At 42.2% G+C, this 23,002-nt stretch overlaps 1 protein-coding gene across 1 annotated transcript in view; it reads left to right on the top strand.

The window, feature by feature from the left end:
• The window catches only part of ncoa2 (nuclear receptor coactivator 2), a 296,306-nt gene that overhangs the window by 208,974 nt on the left and 64,330 nt on the right, over positions 1 to 23,002 (top strand). The window contains exons 11-13 of the mRNA XM_034169909.1: positions 2,566 to 3,916; positions 17,329 to 17,524; positions 18,224 to 18,427. Coding sequence (XP_034025800.1) covers positions 2,566 to 3,916; positions 17,329 to 17,524; positions 18,224 to 18,427 — 1,751 coding nt within the window. The remainder of the gene's footprint in view (positions 1 to 2,565; positions 3,917 to 17,328; positions 17,525 to 18,223; positions 18,428 to 23,002) is intronic.

The raw sequence follows: 23,002 nt of genomic DNA, 5'->3' as shown, positions 1-23,002 counted from the left end.
GCTCTATTGAGCTGAGTATTCCATTAACTTTAACTAGTAATGACTTCATGACTTTCTTTGCTAACAAATTTTGACTATTAGAGAAAAAATTACTCATAACCATCCCAAAGATGTATCGTTATCTTTGGCTGCTTTCAGTGATGCCGGTATTTGGTTAGACTCTTTCTCTCTGATTGTTCTGTCTGAGTTATTTTCATTAGTTACTTCATCCAAACCATCAACATGTTTATTAGACCCCATTCCTGCCAGGCTGCTCAAGGAAGTCCTACCATTATTTAATGCTTCAATCTTAAATATGATCAATCTATCTTTGTTAGTTGGTTATGTACCACAGGCCTTTAAGGTGGCAGTAATTAAACCATTACTTAAAAAGCCATCACTTGACCCAGCTATCTTAGCTAATTATAGGCCAATCTCCAACCTTCCTTTTCTCTCAAAGATTCTTGAGAGGGTAGTTGTAAAACAGCTAACTGATCACCTGCAGAGGAATGGTCTATTTGAAGAGTTTCAGTCAGGTTTTAGAATTCATCATAGTACAGAAACAGCATTAGTGAAGGTTACAAATGATCTTCTTATGGCTTCGGACAGTGGACTTATCTCTGTGCTTGTTCTGTTGGACCTCAGTGCTGCTTTTGATACTGTTGACCATAAAATTTTATTACAGAGATTAGAGCTTGTCATAGGTATTAAAGGCACTGCGCTGCGGTGGTTTGAATCCTATTTGTCTAATAGATTACAGTTTGTTCATGTAAATGGGGAATCTTCTTCACAGACTAAAGTTAATTATGGAGTTCCACAAGGTTCTGTGCTAGGACCAATTTTATTCACTTTATACATGCTTCCCTTAGGCAGTATTATTAGACGGTATTGCTTAAATTTTCATTGTTACGCAGATGATACCCAGCTTTATCTATCCATGAAGCCAGAGGATACACACCAATTAGCTAAACTGCAGGATTGTCTTACAGACATAAAGACATGGATGACCTCTAATTTCCTGCTTTTAAACTCAGATAAAACTGAAGTTATTGTACTTGGCCCACAAATCTTAGAAGCATGGTGGCTAACCAGATCGTTACTCTGGATGGCATTTCCCTGATCTCTAGTAATACTGTGAGAAATCTTGGAGTCATTTTTGATCAGGATATGTCATTCAAAGCGCATATTAAACAAATAAGTAGGACTGCCTTTTTGCATTTACGCAATATCTCTAAAATCAGAAAGGTCTTGTCTCAGAGTGATGCTGAAAAACTAATTCATGCATTTATTTCCTCTAGGCTGGACTATTGTAATTCATTATTATCAGGTTGTCCTAAAAGTTCCCTAAAAAGCCTTCAGTTGGTTCAGAATGCTGCAGCTAGAGTACTGACGGGGACTAGCAGGAGAGAGCATATCTCACCCGTGTTGGCCTCTCTTCATTGGCTTCCTGTTAATTCTAGAATAGAATTTAAAATTCTTCTTCTTACTTATAAGGTTTTGAATAATCAGGTCCCATCTTATCTTAGGGACTTCGTAGTACCATATTACCCCATTAGAGCGCTTCGCTCTCAGACTGCGGGCTTACTTGTAGTTCCTAGGGTTTGTAAGACAGATACCTTCTCTACTTTTAAGATTAGGCTTAAAACTTTCCTTTTCGCTAAGGCTTATAGTTAGGGCTGGATCAGGTGACCCTGGACCATCCCTTGGTTATGCTGCTTTAGACGTAGACTGTGGGGGGGTTCCCATGATGCACTGTTTCTTTCTCTTTTTGCTCCGTATGCATCACTCTGCATTTAATCATTAGTGATCGATCTCTGCCCCCCTTCACGGCATGTCTTTTTCCTGGTTCTTTCCCTCAGCCCCAACCAGTCTCAGCAGAAGACTGCCCCTCCCTGAGCCTGGTTCTGCTGGAGGTTTCTTCCTGTTAAAAGGGAGTTTTTCCTTCCCACTGTGGCCAAGTGCTTGCTCATAGGGGGTCGTTTTGACCGTTGGGGTTTTTCATAATTATTGTATGGCCTTGCCTTACAATATGGAGCGCCTTGGGGCAACTGTTTGTTGTGATTTGGCGCTATATAAGAAAAAAGTTGATTGATTGATTGATTATCTCAACCCACAAAGACAAACTGTTTCACAGGACTAAAGCATGCCCCACTCCATCTTCTGCTCACGTCATCCCTTCCCTTCTGGGGGGGCGGCGCGGTTTTAGCTGCAGCTGGTTCCCATTCCTCCCCCCAAGCTGACGGTGGTGCAACTCAGGTTTGCTACGTGACCTTCACACACTTGCCTCAATTCGGATAACGCACTTCTTCAAATTTAGTGCACATAAACAATGTCAAATGTGTATGTGCTGTCTTTAATTCTGATGTGTGCCATTATTATGGTAAACAAGTAATAATTGTGGACTAATTGCTGTCTGATTTGTGAGATCAGTAAAGTATATCTCATCTCAGTAGCCAAAATTGTCATTGTTGCTTTTTAGAACAATGTCCAGGTAACACAAGATAAACCACAGACCCCTTTTTTGTTGTAATAAACTGTTAACTTACATTTGTGTTATCTGTGTGTGTGTCTCTGTTTAACTTGCAGGGAACCGACAGTATGTGGAATGGGACAGGATATGGGCCCTGGCAACCAAACTACAGGGATGGCTCCAAAACCACCAAACCCTTCTACCCCCTCCATGACTCCTCCAACCCCTGGAAGTTTGCCAGGTTCAGGGCCTCAAGGCCAGGACATCAGCAGCAACAGCACACCTTTCTCCCCTCTTGGCTCTGCTGGCCCCAGAGAATCAACAGCCACAGGCAGTCACATGCAGGGCTACCGTTTTGGCTGCCCCCCACCGCATAATCATTCTGGTGGCATACAACAGCCACAACAGGGCCCCAACTGGCGGAAGAACAGCCCCTCTCGGGCCAGTCCTAGCCCAGCTGGTGGACCCCATCCACCTCAGCAGAACTCTATGCTGTCGCCCAGGCACCGCGGTAGCCCTGGGGGAGCAGGTAGCCCTCGTGTAGCAGGAGGGCTGCACTCACCCTCTCCAGTTGGGATGTGTGGGGGAGGTCCTGGAAATGCAGGTAGTAGCACGACTAGCACCCATCCTGGCAGCTACACTAGCAGCTCTTTGTCAGCACTACAGGCCCTTAGTGAGTGTCACAGTATTGGACATGGACATGGACCTTCTCATGCAAACACATTGGCATCTTCAGACCAAAAGATAGGCTCCCCAGCTGGGATCACACCAGGGTCTGTGGTTAATACTCATCTAATGCCAAAACTTGGAGGTAGCAGCATTGGCACTGGCAATACAGATGAACCATTTGGCCCTCATGCAGAGCTGGTTCAAGGACACACCCAGGCCCAGACTGAGAGCGGCCTAGCTGAGCCCAAAGAGGACAGTGAAAGCCCCCCTGAGCTCCATGACCCTCACAGTCGTCTTCATGACAACAAGGGCCACACCAAACTGCTGCAACTGCTCACGACCAAGTCGGAGCCTTTGGAGACTCCTCTGTCCCCTAACGCAGGTGGAGATGGCAAGGACCAAGTCGGGGCGGTTGCTCGAGGTGGTCATGTGGGAGGAAACGCTCATGCTTCTTCCCTGAAAGAAAAACACAAGATCCTTCACCAGTTACTTCAGAACAGTGCATCTCCTGTAGATCTGGCCAAAATAACTGCAGAAGCCACAGGCAAAGAGCTGGGCACAGACCAAACCCAGGGTGCTGGTGGTGCATCCACTGGGGCAGAAATTACTCCCAAGCAGGAGCCTTTGAGCCCTAAGAAGAAGGACAATGCCTTGCTACGCTATCTACTCGATAAGGATGATACTGTATTGACAGACAAGGTCCCTAAGCTGGAGCCTGGGGAAGTGAAGGTTGATGGAGGGAAACATCCCCTTGTCAAGACAGAGAAACAAGACTCAGGATACGATCGTGCTGAACAGGTCTGTTTGCTTTTCCGCGAATGCTTCTTTGCAGTGCTATTCCTTGTGAGGAAACTCAAATGAGGACACTGAGCATTAGAATCACTTACGTTTTTGAAATGAAGAAGGAAACTACAGCTGCCTTGTTTACATAGCCTGCTTTCCAGCTCATTGCAAAACTGAAAACTTCCACGACTCTGTTGCCCTTTTCTGCTCTACTTGCCTCCTGTCCGAGTGTTTATATGGGTTAAATAGCAGATGTTTGCTGTTTTAGGTCCCATGTCCACACAGGACCTTACAGATAACATGAGAAAATATTTATGCCATATATCCAGTCATAATTCAGATTTGTGAGCTTTTGTGCTTAAAACATATTAATTACCTTTTTCATACACATTAAAAACTGGCTTCCCACTGCCTGTGTGTCATTAACCCAAGCTGACAGAAGCTATATTTCTATTTGAAACAGTTGTGACATTTGAAAAGGTACCCTGTAGTTCTCTGGCCGTTCAATCCTGGTTGGATTTGGCCAGTTTACTCGGGTTTGGCACAGAGCTCAGGTCAGGCCTGCTGCTGAAAGGAGTGAAAATGAGAAAAAGAGTAAGCTGGAGTAAGCATACCGAATGTTTTGCTTCTGAAACCCTATGATTTTATGAGACAGAATTTTCTGTCAGCCTAGTGTGTAGACTGACATCCTCAGCCTGTCATGAAGGACAACAAGCAAACTATTAAACACATATTCAAGACTCCTGTTTAGAACTGTAGTTTTTTACACATTGGTGATAAACCACAGTATGGCATAGAGTTACACAAAATTACCTACACTCACTGTTGGGCTTTGCTGTTGATGTTTCTTTCATTTTTTTGTAGTCAGGGACTTCAAGTTATATCTTAATATTTGGCAAATGCATTTTTAGAAACAGCGTACATGTCCTATATGATCACAAAATGCAGGCTGGTCAATTTTGAGTGCCTGAAAACAATGACGTGTCAGTTTTACTTGAGTTTTGCAGAAGATCTACCTTTCCATTAGCCACCTATTGATTGTTTTTCATGTGTTTTGTGGTGCGTTTGTGTAGAAACTGTGGTTTTCCCCTTCACGACAAAGAAGTATTTGCATAGATTCTAATGAAGCTATTTTTTGTTTTTATACATGGCTGAGTACGTAGGAACAACAGGACAAGGCAGTTGCATGGATAATAGGAGCTGCTGTTGAACTGAACAAAGGAGAGATGAGAGAGGTGTAGATACCCCCAAGAGAGCCAAGCCTTGCAGGCAGAGTGAGAATGATGAGCCATATGCTAGTGCATGTCCTCTCTCTGCTACCATGGAGATAGAAGGAAGAAGGTGTGTGCATGTGTGTGTGTGTGTTGAGAAAGCAACATATGAGAAATGATAGTGAACTAGAAATGGATTTTGTGTGTGTGTGTTCTGAAGGTGGCTTTTTGAAATCAGAATGCATGGTGTTTATCTTACAAAACTGTAATTGCAGAACTGTAGTCTTTTACATTGAGAAAACTGTTACATTTATCAGGGTTACACAAATTTTATAAAAGTATGTTTTCCTTTTTCTAGAACAAGAAATTTTAGTGGTTTAAGCAAACCAACAGATGAGTACCTTTTGTGACTGAAGTGCTGCTTTGCTATGTGTGAAAACTGACTGTACTACTTTTCTCAACAAATCTCAGCCTCACTCCCCTCTGTGTGTGTGTGTGTGTGTGTGTGGTGTGTGGTGTGTGTGTGTGTGGGTGTGTGTGGTGTGTGTGTGTGTGTGTGTGTGTGTGTGTGTGTTGTGTGTGTGTGTGTGTGGTGCGCGTGTGTACGTGTGTGTGTGCGTGTGTGCGTGTGTGTGTGTGTGTGTGCGTGCGTGCGTGCGCGTATGTGATGATTGTTTGAGGACTGAATTATTGATGGTTGGTGCAAAGCTAATGAGAAATCAGAGCAGTGCTCAGTAGTCATGGCTAAGCTGATGATAAAGGAACTGTAGGTATGGTCGACTCGTCCCCTGGGCCTTTGGGAAATGATGTACTTTCTCTTGTGTGTTTCTTGGACTGTTGTGAATATACTGTCTCCTAATGCTGAATAATTCATGTTTTTACAGCAGGGTTATCAATATTTTTGGTTGCGTGTAATGTGCGTATTTCTTAGAATGCAGCTGTATATCTTGGAGCTTGGAAGTACTCTTGTATTTGTGAACAGATTTTGCCTGTAAGTCATGAGGGTTTAAATTTTGAAGGCACTTTTGGCGTCGTTTCAGGTTTAACAGTGAGACTGAAAAATTTTGTCTTCTATGTTACATTTTCAGTCCATCACATTAAGAAATACATAGGGCTCAGTCACAGAATGTGTGACATTCATGTTACATAATGGCCATTCCTGTTTTAATATGCCCTGCAATAGACTGGCATCCTGTCCAGGGTGTGCCCTGCCTCATGCCCTATGACTGCTGGGATAGACTCCACTCTACCCCATATAAAGTAGAGATGTTAGTTTATCCACTCCTGCAAATTTCATTAACAAAGGTTGATGGTGCAGGCCACCACGTGGCACTAAACTTCCTCAAAATTGGGCACGTCAAGTACTTTGGCGCCCCCTGGTCGTCAGCGACACCAAGACCCCAATGTTTTTTCAGTTGCATTTAATAGCGTAGGGCCTATATTTGTTGATAACATTGAAATCTGGTTGGGGTCTTGATGGTGCCAGAGGGTTATGGGCCTTTTAAATACAGACTATTTCACAAAATGACCAGACTTTGAGCGCCCCCTATATTCAGCGCCATTGATCTCCCCAACCTAATATGTATACAAGGTGAAAGAGTTCGCCTCCCTATGTCATTTGATAGTTAAACTGGCTTGGGGACTTGATGGCGCTGAATGTTTCACCACTTGAAAGATGGGAATTTAATGAAATATCAGTTTTTGCGTATTTTTGCCTTGGACCTTGATGACCCCTGGCAAGGGTCACCATTTGGTTTTTGGTCGAAAAATTTGGGAAAGTTTGTTTCTTGGTAGGTTCCATCTCTGAGCCATGTTTCGTTGAAATCCAAGTCAGCTTGAATCACAGCCCGCCTAATCCTTAAAAAAAAAATTGGCTCTTAATTCCGACAAATGTTCAATGGATTCTGTAATGGAACTGTAATGTTTAATTCAATATGATTTATTCTGTTATTTAAGAATGTTCTATACTGGTTCTTGTGGTGATCTTGTGGTGTTAAAATGAAGAGGCAACATTCTGTACAATGAGCATAAATGATATCTCACCGACTGATCTGTTTTGATGTTGTGGTTGGCTGTGAATAAAAAGTTGTTTGAAGATTATTGATGCTGTCCACTGTTGTGGTTGGATGCAATATGTGAAAGCCTAGTCAGTGATAATATGACCCTGTATTTTCTGGGGGGGGTTCTGCTTCTCATATTTTGGCTAGTACAGTAAATCTGGAAATGTATGTGCATTCATCATTACTTGAAGAGATGTACCCATAGTGAACATGAAGCAGTTATATTGCTGCAAATGACATGCTGTTGCCACCCTTCTAGAAATTGTAAATAAGAACATATGCTTGCTGTACCGAGTTACCTGCAGTTTATATTGATTGGCTGTGATTAAGTTCTGTTTTGATAACAATTCTTATTCCGTATACATAGGATTTACATTACATTTATTACATTTATATAGCGCCAAATCACAACAAAGCTGCCTCGAGGCGCTTCACACAAGTAAGGTCCAACCTTACCAACCCCTAGACCAAGCACACAGGTGACAGTGGTAAGGAAAAAGTCCCTCTGATGATACTGAGGAAAAAACCCTCATCAGACCAGACTCAAAGGGGTGACCCACTGCTTAGGCCATTCTAACAGTTGCAGGTTTTTTACAAAGTTTTATAAAGTCTGGAAAAAACAAAACATCAGCTGCAACAATTTCATGCATGGGATCCCACCATCAGTCCAGCATCCCGCTGGCCACAGATACCACTCTCGCGTATTTCCCTTTGCACCTCGGCCAGAGAGAGAAAAGCAGAATCATTCAGCCGGAAAAACCACACCTAACACATAATTCATTAACATTAAATCAACAGGAAAGCAGAGAAAATACTAAGGTGATCGCCGACCGCTAGCCTTAAGTTTCACTAACAGACCCCAAATTTAGATAAAGTTGAGGCAGAGACATGTTCCATTACTAATAAACTGAATTAGAAAGACAGGAAGCATAATTCCATGCTATGCCAGTAGGCCAGCTATACGAAAGGGAGAATAAATGCATCTTAAGTCTAGACTTGAATGTTTCTACAGAATCTGACTGTTTTATTTCCATAGAGAGATCATTCCACAAAACAGGGGGATGATAAGAGAAAGCTCTGCAGACTTTTTATTCACCCTGCAGACACAAAGTAGTCCTGCATCCTGAGAACACAGAGTCTGGGCCGGTACGTAGGGTTTGATGAGGTCAGGTGAGTAGGGAGGTGCTAGTCTGTGAATAATTTTATAGGTTAATAGCAGAACCTTAAAATCTGATCTCACTGGGACAGAAGCCAGTGAAGAGACGCCAAAATGGGTGTAATATGATTAAACCTTCTGCTTCCTGTCAAGAGTCTGGCAGCAGTATTTTGAACCAATTGGAGACCCCTAATGCTGAACCGTGGTAAACCAGAAGATTGAACATTGCAATAGTCCAGTCTAAAAGAGACAAATGCATGAATCAGGGTCTCTGCATCAGCCATAGACAGGATGGGATGAATCTTTGCTATATTTGACAGGTGGGGAAAAAAGCAGTATGGTGCTATATGAAGAACAAAACAGGTTTTGCACATTACACTGTTCTCCATCATTTAGGGGACATTGATGGGGTTTATGTTCTTTTAGCTATTTGTAAAGTCTTATTGGAGTTAAATTTAAAGTATATAATCAGTACGAGCCTAAAGTGCAGAATGCCCTGTGGAACTTGAGCGCATTTACATCCATATTGTGTAAACTTGTACCATAGTAATTGCAGCCCTTTTTTGCTTTTGCTCATTTTTCTGATGAAATTTCTGGGACAGTTGGCTTGCTCAGCTGTTTCTTGGCCAGTTGTGGAATATTCCCTCATATATTCTACAAGTAGGGAGATGGTCTGTAGTTGCTTTCATTTACTGCATTTGTTAGTGTGATTTTCATTAAGAAATCCATCATCTGAAAAGCAGTACCCATTAGAGAGATCATCTGATATGAATCCAAATCAAATATTTGGTACATTGTTCAAAGGAAAGGAGTTGGTAAGCTCAGGATCACCAAAAGCCCCAGAAGCCCACAAATGCAAAACTTGTATTTTGCACAATTTCTCCCAATTGCAGACACAGAAGCCAATAACATCTTTAGGTTTGTCTTGTCATCTTGGTGGCTTTCCTCACTAGTCCCCTTCTTGCACTGTCACTCAGTTTGTGGCAACTGTCGCCACTGGACAGATTTGCCATACAGTGCCATACGGTTTATATTTCTTAATAATGATGTAAATTAAGTCCAAGACATAATCATTGTATTGGAAATGTTCATGTATCCATCCCCTGACTTGTTTGAAGGAAACTGGATGTAAAAGTGATGGCTTGCATGTTATACTACTAATTATTCAAACCATCATTTTGGCTTTTAGATTATTTATTTTAAATCACAATGTAGATATTACTTTTCACTGTGGATTTAATGGGCATTATTTTTGAAATTTTAATATAAAAACTTGAATCATGATGTCATAAAAAATTCTAACATGTAAAAGCTCAGGGGTGCCCAAACCTTTTCACATCACTGTAAGTGGCAGATGAAAAGTAATTCCCAACTTCAGATCAACAAGACCATACAGCAGGTGGACAAATCATAAAGGTCAATGATCAAGAGATAACTTAACTAGAATAATTATAGTGGGCTTACTACAAGATGTAAATCCACTGACAAATCTCAAAAATAAGAAGGCACAAAAAAGAGAGGCAAAAACATTTGATGGACATTGGCACAGTGGCTTAGTGGTTAGCACTGACGCCTCACAGGAAGAACGTCGTGGGATTGCTTCCTGCCCTTTCTGTGTGGAGTTTGCATGTTCTCCCCATGTCTGTGTGGGTTTCCTCCCTCAATCAAAGAAGGGTCTGCTCCTTTCTCTGCCCCTGACCAAGGCAGCATCTCTCTATCTGTATTTGGTCCCTGAGTGCAAGACTGTGGCTGCCCACTACTCCTAGTGGTTGGATTGTGTCTAACTGTAATTAGGATGAGTTAAATGCAGAGGACAAATTTCATTGTATGGATGTATGTATATATGTATAATGATAATTGCTCTTCTTCTTTCTCTTTGAAATCACCTGGTGGAGTTGATGGTTATATTGCAAACCTGCACCCTCTCGTCCCCTTCTGGAACCAGTTTGAGGACACTTGTTTTGTACTGTTTTATCAAACCTTAGAATTGTATTACGGGCAGCATGGCGCTTAGTGGTTTGCACTGTTGCCTCACAGCAAGAAGGTCATGGGATCGATTCTTACTTGTGGTCTTTCTATGTGGAGTTTGCATGTTCTCGCTGTGTTTGTGTGGGTTCCCACCGGGCGCTCCGGCTTCCTTCCACATCCAAAGTAATGCAAGTTAGGTGGATTGGAAACTTTAAATTGTCCGTGGGTGTAAATGTTTTTGTCTGTATGTGGCCCTGCAATAGACTGGTGTCCCATCACCCCTAATTGGCGTAAGCGCTTAAAGATGAGTGAGTGAGTGAGAGCTATATTATCAAATGATTCTCTTGTAAATATCAGACATTGACAGTGAACCCCTCCTTCCCCAGGTTTAAAAGGGGAATGCTCTGTAATGCCAGACTCATTTTCCTGATACAAATCCAATGATGTCTTTTCCAGAGCAGGTGAGAACTGGAGGCAGCTATAGTAGACATCCGCTAGCACATCACCAGGGATCAAATACATCTTCAGGGAATGTCTGTTTCCAGAATTAACACAGTCATTGACTCTTTAAAAAAATGATAATACTAATAATTCAGCCAAGTATTAACCCCTTGAAGTCACAGAAGTTCAGGGCTGGCCCAACATTCTGTAAGTAGCATTTGCAAGACTTTATAACTCCCTTTTCCCCATAGATTAATAATAATGCGTATGTGAAAATTCACCAAAAACTTCCCATCCCAGAAATTAAATTAATCCAAGCACAACGTTTCATGACCATGGGATCCTGAGAAAGATTTGACTAAAGCTCAGGATTGCGCCTGGCTAAAGCATAGGATCTTCACTTGTAGGAGGGCTTTAAATTTCAATCTCCGTCTCTGTAAATCAACAGTACAACAACAGAAGATTTGATTGATGGGTATCTTTTTTGCCATGGCAACAGGCACTTATTCCCTTGTGTAACATATGTCCCAATCCCACCCCCTGTGAGGAACAGTTCATTTTGTCTCTGAGCAAAAATCACTTTTGACTCAAAGGGCATGATGTCTGGTGTACCTGAAATAACAATTTCAAACATTATTATATGGTATGGGATTTGCCAACTTCTGATTGGCCCATTCGCCACTTTGAGCTGTACCACATGCCGAGTTGACCGCTGGTGGAGCCGAGTAGACCGCGCATGTGAAACGAGTACACCTCGCGTGCAGCGTAGTGCTAGGTAATCGAGTGACACCTTCTATCAACAACAACCAATCAGCTAACGCGATACAACACCTACTTTGGCTGTCAGTTTGTTGTCAAGATGGCAGAAGACAGGTTTGCGTCTGTTAGCAACGCTGACTTAAATTTTACACGACAAAGATGCGAAGAACACCCGTAGAAATACACAGAAGCCAACTTGTTTCACAAGTACGTCACTGAAAAGGGACATGCGCCCAACTTTGAAACTTATGACAGACGGATGCTTTACGGAGTACTCGGTCGATTTTACGCAGAAGCTAAACAGGCGAATGGCGAACTTTATAAGAAAACAAGCCTGATGACTCTTCGTCACAGACTTAACAGGCATCGCCAGTCGATCGATGGGATGTCAGTTGGTGCAGTATGACAGTAATAATAAAGAGTTGAAACTTGATTGATTTTTCAGTTTTAGTATGTTTGACAAACTCCCAGTTTTCTTGTTTACCATATAATAAAGCCGTTATAGACTTTTGATTTCAGTATACCTGTGATAGTGCAGCAGATTAGAGAATATTTACAGAGGAATCTTTCAAATGGTGATACAAGCACCAAATTCAACACAAATAGTCCTGAGACATTACTCTTTTGAAAAAGCAGACTATCCACTCGATTTTTCAATAGGCAGCCAGGTAAGGGTCAATGAAGAATTACACAGGGATCAAAATTAAAAGATGCTCCAGTCATATTGAAAACTATACCATATTATTCATCCAACCATAAAGATTCCAAAAAGGTATAATTTTGACTATCTTTGACTGAATGTTATGAAGTTATGGGGCAAAAACAGCAAAAACTGTGTCAAAGCTCAATTTCAGTTTGTACGGGAGGCCAAAGTTAAAGTTGCTCCAATTTTGGTAAATAGTGATGCAAATTATTGGTTGAGCTAATAGGATTAATAAATTAAATAGATTTGACCGTGTTGAATGTTTACTATCCAAAGTAAAGGTCAAACAATTTCAACGTCCATTGGATTCTATGGCATATGACATATGTTACCCTGTAACATGATAACTAAGTATGACACATGGTGCAAACTATTCCTTTTTAAAACCCTATTCACTCAACCAATAATTTGCATCACTTTGTACCAAAATTGGAGTAACTTTAACTTTGGCCCCCTGTACAAACTGAGATTGACCGTTGGTACCATTTATGCTGTTTTTACCCCATAACTTCATAACATTCAGTCAAAGATAGTCCAAACTATACCTTTTTGGTATCTGTAGAATCAGATGAATAATGTGGTATACTTTTCAATATGATTGGAGCATTTGTAAATCTTGACCCCTGTGTAATTCTTCATTGAACCCTACTTGGCCGCCTATTGAACAATCAAGTGGATAGTCTGCTTTCTCAAAAGAGTAATGTTTAAAGAATATGTGTGCCAAATTTGGTGTTTGTATCACCATTTGAAAGATTGTTTCAGTTATCTGCTGCACTATGATTATGCGGGGTTCACCGAGGCCTCGGTGAACCCCATCCTGACCAGGTCCGCATAATCACGGGTACACCTCATCAAAAGTCTATAATTGTATAGTGTATTGAAATAAAATTCTCTGTTCATCACAATAGTTTGGCTAGTTTTGTTATTAAACCTAAGTGAAGTAAATCTTTCTTGAAATTTTAAAATGTTTTCTGTTAACTGCTTGAATTTTGCTGCTGTTGGACCAGGATAAGGATCTGTCAAGTGTACGTGTGTGTACGTATGTCGGCGTTATTACCTTTTTTCCAAGGGGGTAAACTTTTAATGCGGAAGTCCTGATTTATCCACCCTGTTTTCAGTTCCCTTTCTGAATAAATGCCATGTCAGGAACGCACAGTGGTCCGCTGTTGTCCTGCCAGTTGATATTTAAGTACAAATGAATGTAGGATTACGACTTATATTTGCTGATTTGTCAAAAGAATGCATGTGTACCTGCAAACAAACCGGATTGAAGAACATAACTGCTTGTTCAGTGTACATATAGTTCTTGCGTCACAGTTCTTGCGCTTAGCAAATGGGGCATGGATTTAGAAAAAAAACTTGGTTACAATTGGCATTCAGCCTTGCAGCTCTTTTCAGTTTCCCGTCTTGACCTAAAATGTTTAGGATTGAGGGTCGTGGATTATCCTGCACGCCCTGACATACATTGAAAGAAGAAAGTAATGGAGATTGATAGAAACAGGATCCATTAAGCATAAAACAACTAGTGAAGTAGAGAGAATAGAAAGTGGGTGGAGATAGAAATGGAAAGGAGGAGGAAGAGAGGAAACTAGTGTAGAAGAGCATTACATCATCCCTGGCCTCATTAGGGTTTTTCTCTCACACCCCCCACCCCTCGCTCTCTCTCTCTCTCTCTCTCTCTCTCTCATCTCTCTCTCTCTCTCTCTCTCTCTCTCTCTCTCTCCTCTCTCTCTCTCTCTCTCTCCTCTCTCTCTCAGTCTCTCGCTCTCTCTCACACATATCTTACATGCTGTGGAGCTTTAGATGGTCATGTCTGACTCTCTGCACTGTTGTGTGTATGAAGAACATTTTGTTTTGATGAAGAGTTTTGAAATTGGGGAAGCGAAAGCTGCTACTGAATGTGCACGACATTCTGGCATGACAGAGTTGTTAATGTGGATTTAAAAATGGACACATTTGTCAGTTTAATTCACTAGTGTAGTGTGCATATACGTGTCATTGTGTCGAACATTGAAGTGTACTTAGAAGCACTGTCGCCTTGTCATTTGTTGGCTGTACTGTATGTTGTTTAACATCAGGTGTGCTGCCCTCTGGTGGCTGCTTGCGGGAAGTGCAACATATTTACAGTTAACAGTTTGTTTTGGTTCATTTTGGAGTTGCACATCATTCAGCATACTGTAATACCCAATCCAGTTCTACAAGGTTTATGATATCAGCGTTTTACAGAATTTTTTTTAACATTACATCCATGTTGTATCACACACAATTATGTTATCACTTTTAAATTTGACCAAATATCTGTCACCTGTTGGTTTTATTGAGTATATTGATGCATACTTAGCTTAGTCAAGTCAAGTCAGCTTTATTGTCATTTCTACAATACATCACAGATATATTGAGAACTGAAATACCTGATCTCTGGACTCCCTGACCTCACAAAAGAAGGTATTTAAGAAATATAATAACAAAGTATAAATATCAAGTGTAGAGATCTAACAACTGTAAAAAAAAAAAAAAAGTTGTAATAGTGTAATTGTAACAAAATTATACAAAAGGTAAATTGTAAACAAACAATACTTGTAGTGCAAAGTGGCAGGACAACATTCAGCAGTAATGGATATGTGCAAATTCCATGACCAGAGCAAGAATATATACAGTTGTTGATCATTGTGCAGAGAGTATTGTATGTATAAAGTGCAATATCTTCACAACAGCTTAGGTTAGGGAGGTTAGGGAATTGGCGGGAGTGGAAAGTGAAACAGTCCAGTTTGTGTTTATGTGTGAGTGGAGGGCAGCAGGGGGAAAGGGGGCAAAGCAGGGAGGGAGTTGAGTGTCCTGACAGCCTGGTGGAAAAAGCTGTCTCTCAGCCGGCTGGTCTTGGCCTGGAGACTGCGCAGTCTCCTCCCCGACGGCAGCAGGCTGAAGAGACTACGTAATGGATGAGTGGGGTCACTTACGATCCTAGTGGCTTTTCGGGTGAGGCGGGTGCTGTACAGTTCTTGGAGGGGGTGGGAGAGAGGTGCCCGTGATCTTCTCCGCTGCTCTCACGATGCGTTGAAGGGACCTACGGCAAGTCGCTGTGCAGGCGCCGTACCACACCGTGATGCAGCATGACAGGACACTCTCGATCGTACCCCTGTAGAACATGCACATGATGTGTGGTGTTGCTCCGACTCTTCGAAGTTTGCGGAGAAAGTAGAGGCGTTGATGAGCCCTCTTGGCCAGTGATGCGGTGTTAGTGGTCCAGGAGAGATCCTCCGACACATGCACACCCAGGAACTTGGTGCTGCTCACCCTCTCCACAGCAGCACCATCGATGGTCAGAGGGGAGTGTTGGGTGTGCACTCTCCTGAAGTCCACAACAATTTCCTTCGTCTTCTCCACATTCAAAAGGAGATTGTTGTTCTCGCACCACATGGTCAGCCGGCTGATCTCGCTCCTGTAGTGGGTCTCGTCGTTGTTCCTGATGAGACCCACCACGGTTGTGTCATCCGCAAACTTGACGATGAGGTTTGAGCTGTGAAGTGGTGTGCAGTCGTGGGTCAGCAGTGTGAAGAGGAGGGGGCTCAGCACACATCCCTGGGGGGCCCCCGTGTTCAGAGTGATGGTGTGGGATGTGTTGCTGCCGACCCGCACTGCCTGAGGTCTCCCGGTCAGGAAGTCCAGCAGCCAGTTGCACAGTGAGGTGTTCAGACCCAGTTGGTCGAGTTTGATGACCAGCTGCTGAGGGATGATGGTGTTGAATGCTGAACTGAAATCAATGAACAGCATCCTAACATATGAGTCTTTATTGTCCAAGTGTGTGAGGACTGGATGGAGGACAGCACTGATGGCATCCTCTGTTGAGCGGTTGGACCGGTATGCAAACTGGAAGGGGTCTAGGGAGGGGGGGAGTGCAGACTTGATGTGTTTCATGACTAACCGTTCGAAGCACTTCATGATGATGGGGGTGAGTGCGACGGGACGGTAGTCGTTGAAGCTGGATGGTGTGGACTTCTTCGGCACCGGGATGATGATGGTGGCTTTGAGGCACGTGGGAACAACCGACTGGCGCAACGAGGTGTTAAAGATGTCCGAAAAGACATCTGTGAGTTCCCCCGCGCAAGACTAGACTTAGCGAGACTTGTTGCTTGCAGCTTTATTCTGTGATTGAAGACTACCTCAAATGAAACATGCTTCAGTCATGCGTGTGTTCATTGGGACCAGAGATACAATCAGGGTGGGATACGAGAACTGTATTGGGCTCCATGTATCTGATTAACATGGTGAAAACGTTTAAGTTTTCGTATCATGATTTTGGCATCCAGAGCAGCACCAACATATGTGGTATGACAATACTGGTGGTGCACCAGATGAAATCGATGATGTTCTCATGAGAAAATGTTAACGACTCAGATGCGCACAGTTTTTGAACTTTGACCACAGACTTGCTTGTGCATTCCTTAAGGAGCAAAAGAGTGATGAGGACAACACTGCATGCCTGCCTCCTCCCTTACTTTAGGAAGGAGATATTGACAATGGAAAATTCACACAAACAGACTCAGAAATGGCTTCTTTCCAAAATACTTGTGTATTATCACTTATTTTATATGTTGATTTGTCTTTTTATCTAAATATTTTTGTTGCTGTCACCCGCCAAGGAGAATTGCTGAATTGCTTTTCATTGTTTTTTCATGACAATGACAGACTATTTAACGACCTACTTACAGATTCAGTTGAAGTCCTACAGATGGTCACCTTTGGTAGCATCAAATTCTTGATGCTTCACACTGAAAATCAGGAGCATATTTTATGAATTTACCACGAACAAAACTTTGGATCAGTTTTCCCTTTATTAAAATCTTAAAATTGGAGGCATGAAAAATTAGAGCACTGTACATCTGCAGGGCATGATGAGCACAGATTTGATGAAAATGTTTTATCCTTTTGAGTTACTCTTCATTGTGGCTGTCATATTGCAGATAATGGATGGCTTGTTTTAAAACCAGTTACAAGATTACTCAAAGTAAAATTGCAATTTGGCATGTTTGTATGCTTGTGTATATGTACAGTTGGTTACTAAATTAAAGCCTAAGTATTTCATCTGTTGCTTATTTGCACACTTGTGTTTTTTGTCTGATTTCCTGCAGTCATCAGAACTGGATGACATTTTGAATGACCTGCAGAATGCTCAGCCGCAGCTCTTCTGTGAACCCCGGCCAGTTTCATTGCCCAGTCCTATGGACAAACAGAATATCATCAATGACATCCTACAGATGTCTGAAAACAGTCCTGCTTTGGCAGCACAACAGCACAGAGGCATTGGGACCGGCGTGAATCCTTCCAGTGAGTACCACACTTTCCTTGACCATTTATTTTAAAAAAGCAGGTCATTGGCGTTTCTCCCTCATACGCTTTCTTAGCAGTGAGAAAAATATGCAACTCTTGACAACACGAGCCTGTCAATTGGAAAGCGCAGTCTTGTTTGAGGGTGAGTGCTAAAGGGTTAAAATATGACACAATAATCCTACATCCAGTGGCAGCCCTTGTATGTCCCCATCAGAAACATGACACATTCTCTGAATTTTTGGGCAAATTACATGCAAATACATGCAGGCGAGAGAACGCAGCTACTCTGTCAAAGTGTGTAGGCTAACACTTACAGACACATCCTGTCCCATTTGCCTAGTCTTCTCTTCTCCACTGGGAACGGAAAAAACACCTGCAATTTTTGCGGCTGCTGCCATGATTGCAGCCGAAAACAAAACCGTATACTATTTATCCATTTGAAGTTATGCTGTTTGTATTGCAGAATGGGAGGCTGTCCCCATAAGTAGTTAAATCCCGCAATATCATGCAGGGGTTCAAATGAGACTGCACTGCCCTTTTGATATTTTAAACTGTCTGCTCATGCTTTACATCTATGTTATGTCATACAGAATTATGTTACCAGTTCCATATACGCCCAAAGGGCTATGAGACATGTTTGTTTTATTGAAGATATTGTTGCACATTTAGCTAAAACCCATGTGTTTGTTTCTGCAGACTTTGGGGGAGTGCGACCCAACCAGCCAGGCAGAGTCATACCAATGCGGAGCGTGTCGTTAGACATGAATGTGTCCACACAGCAGCCTTCATTACAGTATCCCATAAGAGCGACAAGCCCCTATGCTCTTATGCAGCAGCAGCAGCAAGGCATTGTGGGAAGTCATGGGATGATGGCTAACCAAGCCATTATAGTTGGCACAGGTGTTTGACTCTATTTCCTTTGTGTTACCACTTACACTCAACAAAAATATAAACGCAACACTTTTGGTTTTGCTCCCATTTTGTATGAGATGAACTCAAAGATCTAAAACTTTTTCCACATACACAATATCACCATTTCCCTCAAATATTGTTCACAAACCAGTCTAAATCTGTGATAGTGAGCACTTCTCCTTTGCTGAGATAATCCATCCCACCTCACAGGTGTGCCATGTCAAGATGCTGATTAGACACCATGATTAGTGCACAGGTGTGCCTTAGACTGCCCACAATAAAAGGCCACTCTGAAAGGTGCAGTTTTATCACACAGCACAATGCCACAGATGTCGCAAGATTTGAGGGAGCGTGCAATTGGCATGCTGACAGCAGGAATGTCAACCAGAGCTGGTGCTCGTGTATTGAATGTTCATTTCTCTACCATAAGCCGTCTCCAAATGTGTTTCAGAGAATTTGGCAGTACATCCAACCAGCCTTACAACTGCAGACCACGTGTAACCACACCAGCCCAGGACGTCCACATCCAGCATGTTCATCTCCAAGATCATCTGAGACCAGCCACTCGGACAGCTGCTGAAACAATCGGTTTGCATAATCAAAGAATTTCTGCACAAACTGTCAGAAACCGTCTCAGGGAAGCTCATCTGCATGCTCGTCGTCCTCATCAGGGTCTCAACCTGACTCCAGTTCGTCGTCGTAACCGACTTGAGTGGGCAAATGCTCACATTCGCTGGCGTTTGGCACGTTGGAGAGGTGTTCTCTTCACGGATGAATCCCGGTTCACACTGTCCAGGGCAGATGGCAGACAGCGTGTGTGGCGTTGTGTGGGTGAGCGAGCGGTTTTCTGATGTCAATGTTGTGGATCGAGTGGCCCATGGTGGCGGTGGGGTTATGGTATGGGCAGGCGTCTGTTATGGACGAAGAACATAGGTGCATTTTATTGATGGCATTTTGAATGCACAGAGATACTGTGACGAGATCCTGAGGCCCATTGTTGTGCCATACATCCAAGAACATCACCTCATGTTGCAGCAGGATAATGCACGGCCCCATGTTGCAAGGATCTGTACACAATTCTTGGAAGCTGAAAATGTCCCAGTTCTTGCATGGCCAGCATACTCACCAGACATGTCACCCATTGAGCATGTTTGGGATGCTCTGGACCGGCGTATACGACAGCATGTACCAGTTCCTGCCAATATCCAGCAACTTCGCACAGCCATTGAAGAGGAGTGGACCAACATTCCACAGGCCACAACTGACAACCTGATCAGCTCTATGCGAAGGAGATGTGTTGCACTGCATGAGGCAAATGGGGGTCCCACCAGATACTGACTGGTATCCCCCCCCCCCCCCCCCCCCCAATAAAACAAACTGCAGCTTTCAGAGTGGCCTTTTATTGTGGACAGTCTAAGGCACACCTGTGCACTAATCATGGTGTCTAATCGCCATCTTGGTATGGCACACCTGTGAGGTGGGATGGATTATCTCAGCAAAGAAGTGCTCACTATTACAGATATTGACTGGTTTGTGAACAATATTTGAGGGAAATGGTGATATTGTGTATGTGGAAAAAGTTTTAGATCTTTGAGTTCATATCATACAAAATGGGAGCAAAACCAAAAGTGTTGCGTTTATATTTTGTTGAGTGTATATGCTGTGTGCGCTGCATCCTTTCATCTCTCACAGAGACTTGACACATTGTCCAAATGTCGAATCAGACAATGATTGGGGGGGCATACAGCCAACACAAACTTATGTTATGTACAGTGTCCCATACACAGTCATATGTCAGTAAAAAGAATTTCCTACAGTGTAATATTTATGCTTCAACCCAGGTTTGTAAAAAGCACAGTTCTGCAATAACAATATTCCTGTCTGAGCTGTAACAGGTATTGTATCATACACTGTAAGAAACCAACTCTGAGAAAGAGTCAATACTCATGGGCTGTGCTACAATTCAGGAAAAATACTTTTTTTTTTTGTTTAAATATGGAATGATTAGGTGCAATCCAATGCAATTCTTTGATAGATTACAAACCAAAAGTGTCATTGTTTGCTTTCAAATGCATATTTCACGAAAAAACAGGGAACTTTATCAGGTTGGGGTTTTTTTCCTCCCCTCTTCCATTTCTTTTTACTACTGTGCTGCATTGTTCACCACTGGGGACTTGGGGGCAGCAGCACATACAGTTCCTGAAAGTACAGCCCAGAAGAAGCCAGCTGTTGTTAGCTAGGCAGAAATAGCATAGCACAACTTTCCCATTGTGAATAGGTTTAAGAGAAAGGATAAACATTAAAATTGAGTATATTCATCCCCTTCCCCTCAAATTTGTACTCACAACACCCCATAATGACAACATGAAAAGTTTTTATTTGTTGGAGGGGGTGGTTGCAAATTTATTAAAAATAAAGACTAAGAAATCACATGTACATAAGTATTCACATTCTTTGCTCAATACTTGTTGATGCACCTTTGGCAGCAATTACAGCCTCAAGTCTTCTTCAATATGGTGCCACAAGCTTGGCGCACCTATTTTTGGGCACTTTTGCCTGTTCGCCTTTGCAGCACGTCTCAAACTCCATCAGGTTGGATGGGGTGTGTTAATGCACAGCCATTTTCAGATCTCTCCAGAGATGTTCAATCAGATTCAGGTCTGGGCTCTGGCTGGGCCAGTTAAGGACATTGACGGAGTTGTCCTGAAGCCACTCCTTTGATATCTTGACTGTGTTTAGGGTCATTGTCCTGCTGAAAGATGAACCGTCACCCCAGTCTGAGGTCAAGAGCACTGTGCAGCAGGTTTTCATCCAGGATGTCTCTGTACATTGCTGCATTCATCTTTCCCTCAATCCTGACTAGTCTCCAAGTTCCTGCCACTGATAAACATCCCCCCAGCATAACGCTGCCCCACTATACTTCACTGTAGGATGGTGGCCTGGTTTCCTCCAACATGATGCCTGGCATTCATGCCAGAGTTCAGTCTTTGTCTCATCAGACCAGAGAATTTTGTTTCTCATGGTCTGAGAGTCCCTTCGTTGCCTTTTGGCAAACTCCAGGTGGGATGCCATGTGGCGTTTACTAAGGAGTGGCTTCTGTCTGGCCAGTCTACCATACGGCCTGATTGGTGGATCGCTGCAGAGATGGTTGTCCTACTGGAAGGTTCTTCTCTCTCCACAGAGAATGCTGGAGCTCTGACAGAGTGACCATCGGGTTCTTGGTCACTTCTCTGACTAAGGCCCTTCTTCCCCGATTGCTCAGTGTAGACAGGTGGCCACCTCTAGGATGAGTCCTGGTGGATCCTATCTTCTTCCATTTATGGATGATGGAAGCCGCTGTGCTCATTGGAACCTTCAAAGCAGCAGAAATGCTTTTGTACTTGTCCCCAGATTTGTGCCTTGAGACAATCCTGTCTTGGAGGCCTACAGACAATTCTTTTATTTTAAATAAATTTGCAAAAAGCAAAAAAAAAAACTTCTGTTGTATCGTCATTATGGAATATTGTGTGTGTAGAATTTTGAGGGAAATATTTGGTATAAGGCTGTAACATAACAAATGTGGATAAAGTGAAGTGCTTGTGAATACTTTCCAGATGACTTGTATAAATATTAGAGATGTTTTTTGTTTTCCCCCCGCTCCCCATCCCCTTTAAATTCATTGAAGAAAACAGTAAATAGTAAACAGTAAAACAGTAAGTTAGGCCAGCTTAGTACAGTAATAGTAACAGTAAAAAATAAATGTTAAACTGAAAGAACTATTTTGTTCAAGTAATATTCTGTTTTAAGTGGATAAAAAAAAACTTAAACTGTAAATTACTTTTATTTTTATGTTTGCAAGTATGAAAACTACTTTTTCTCTTTTACATAATAATCACTACATTTTTTTATTATTGTTATTTCCCCACTTTCTTGAATTATATACATTTAATTTGAAATTACATGTGTATGTCATTTATATAAAGGTTTGCATCCATATAAACAATTTAACATTATTTCATTTAATTTTAGATTGCTGAACTTGTCTTTGCACATAGCTCTATTGAAGGTCTGTGATCATAATAATTAAAGAAAATGAATTAGTTCTTTGTAAAAGTTTTCTGAAATTTTATGCAGAATTATTACTTTTACTTTTGTATTATGACATTGTTTTTACTTTAATTTTGATGTTTCTGTTTGGCAGCCAGGTGTTTGAATTGAACGTTTACGATCATTTGTAGCTGCTTCCAATTTGTTTGGAAAGACTTTCTCCGTCTCTTTTGCAGCCTGTAACGCATCATATGTCATGGCACAGTGACTCACTTCCTGTGACAGGAAATAGTCAGTGCCCCACAGTGTCACAACACATCTCACACTGGCGCTCCCACATGTTGGCAGCTTTCAGAAATCCACCAGAACTGTGCTAATGGCTTTACTTGTATTGCACCATTTCATCATGGAGATAATTAGTGAATTCTGTTCTTTCTGTTCTTTTACCTTAACTGTTTTAACCCCACAACCACCCGTCTTTACTGTCTGTCCCTTTCCTCTAGGGATTATGGGTCCGGGTGGCCCACGGCTCAGCAT

This window comes from Thalassophryne amazonica, chromosome 1 (genome assembly GCF_902500255.1).
Source record: "Thalassophryne amazonica chromosome 1, fThaAma1.1, whole genome shotgun sequence".
In the NCBI taxonomy this organism is placed as follows: Eukaryota; Metazoa; Chordata; class Actinopteri; order Batrachoidiformes; family Batrachoididae; genus Thalassophryne; species Thalassophryne amazonica.
This window is presented reverse-complemented; position numbering and strand designations above follow the sequence as displayed.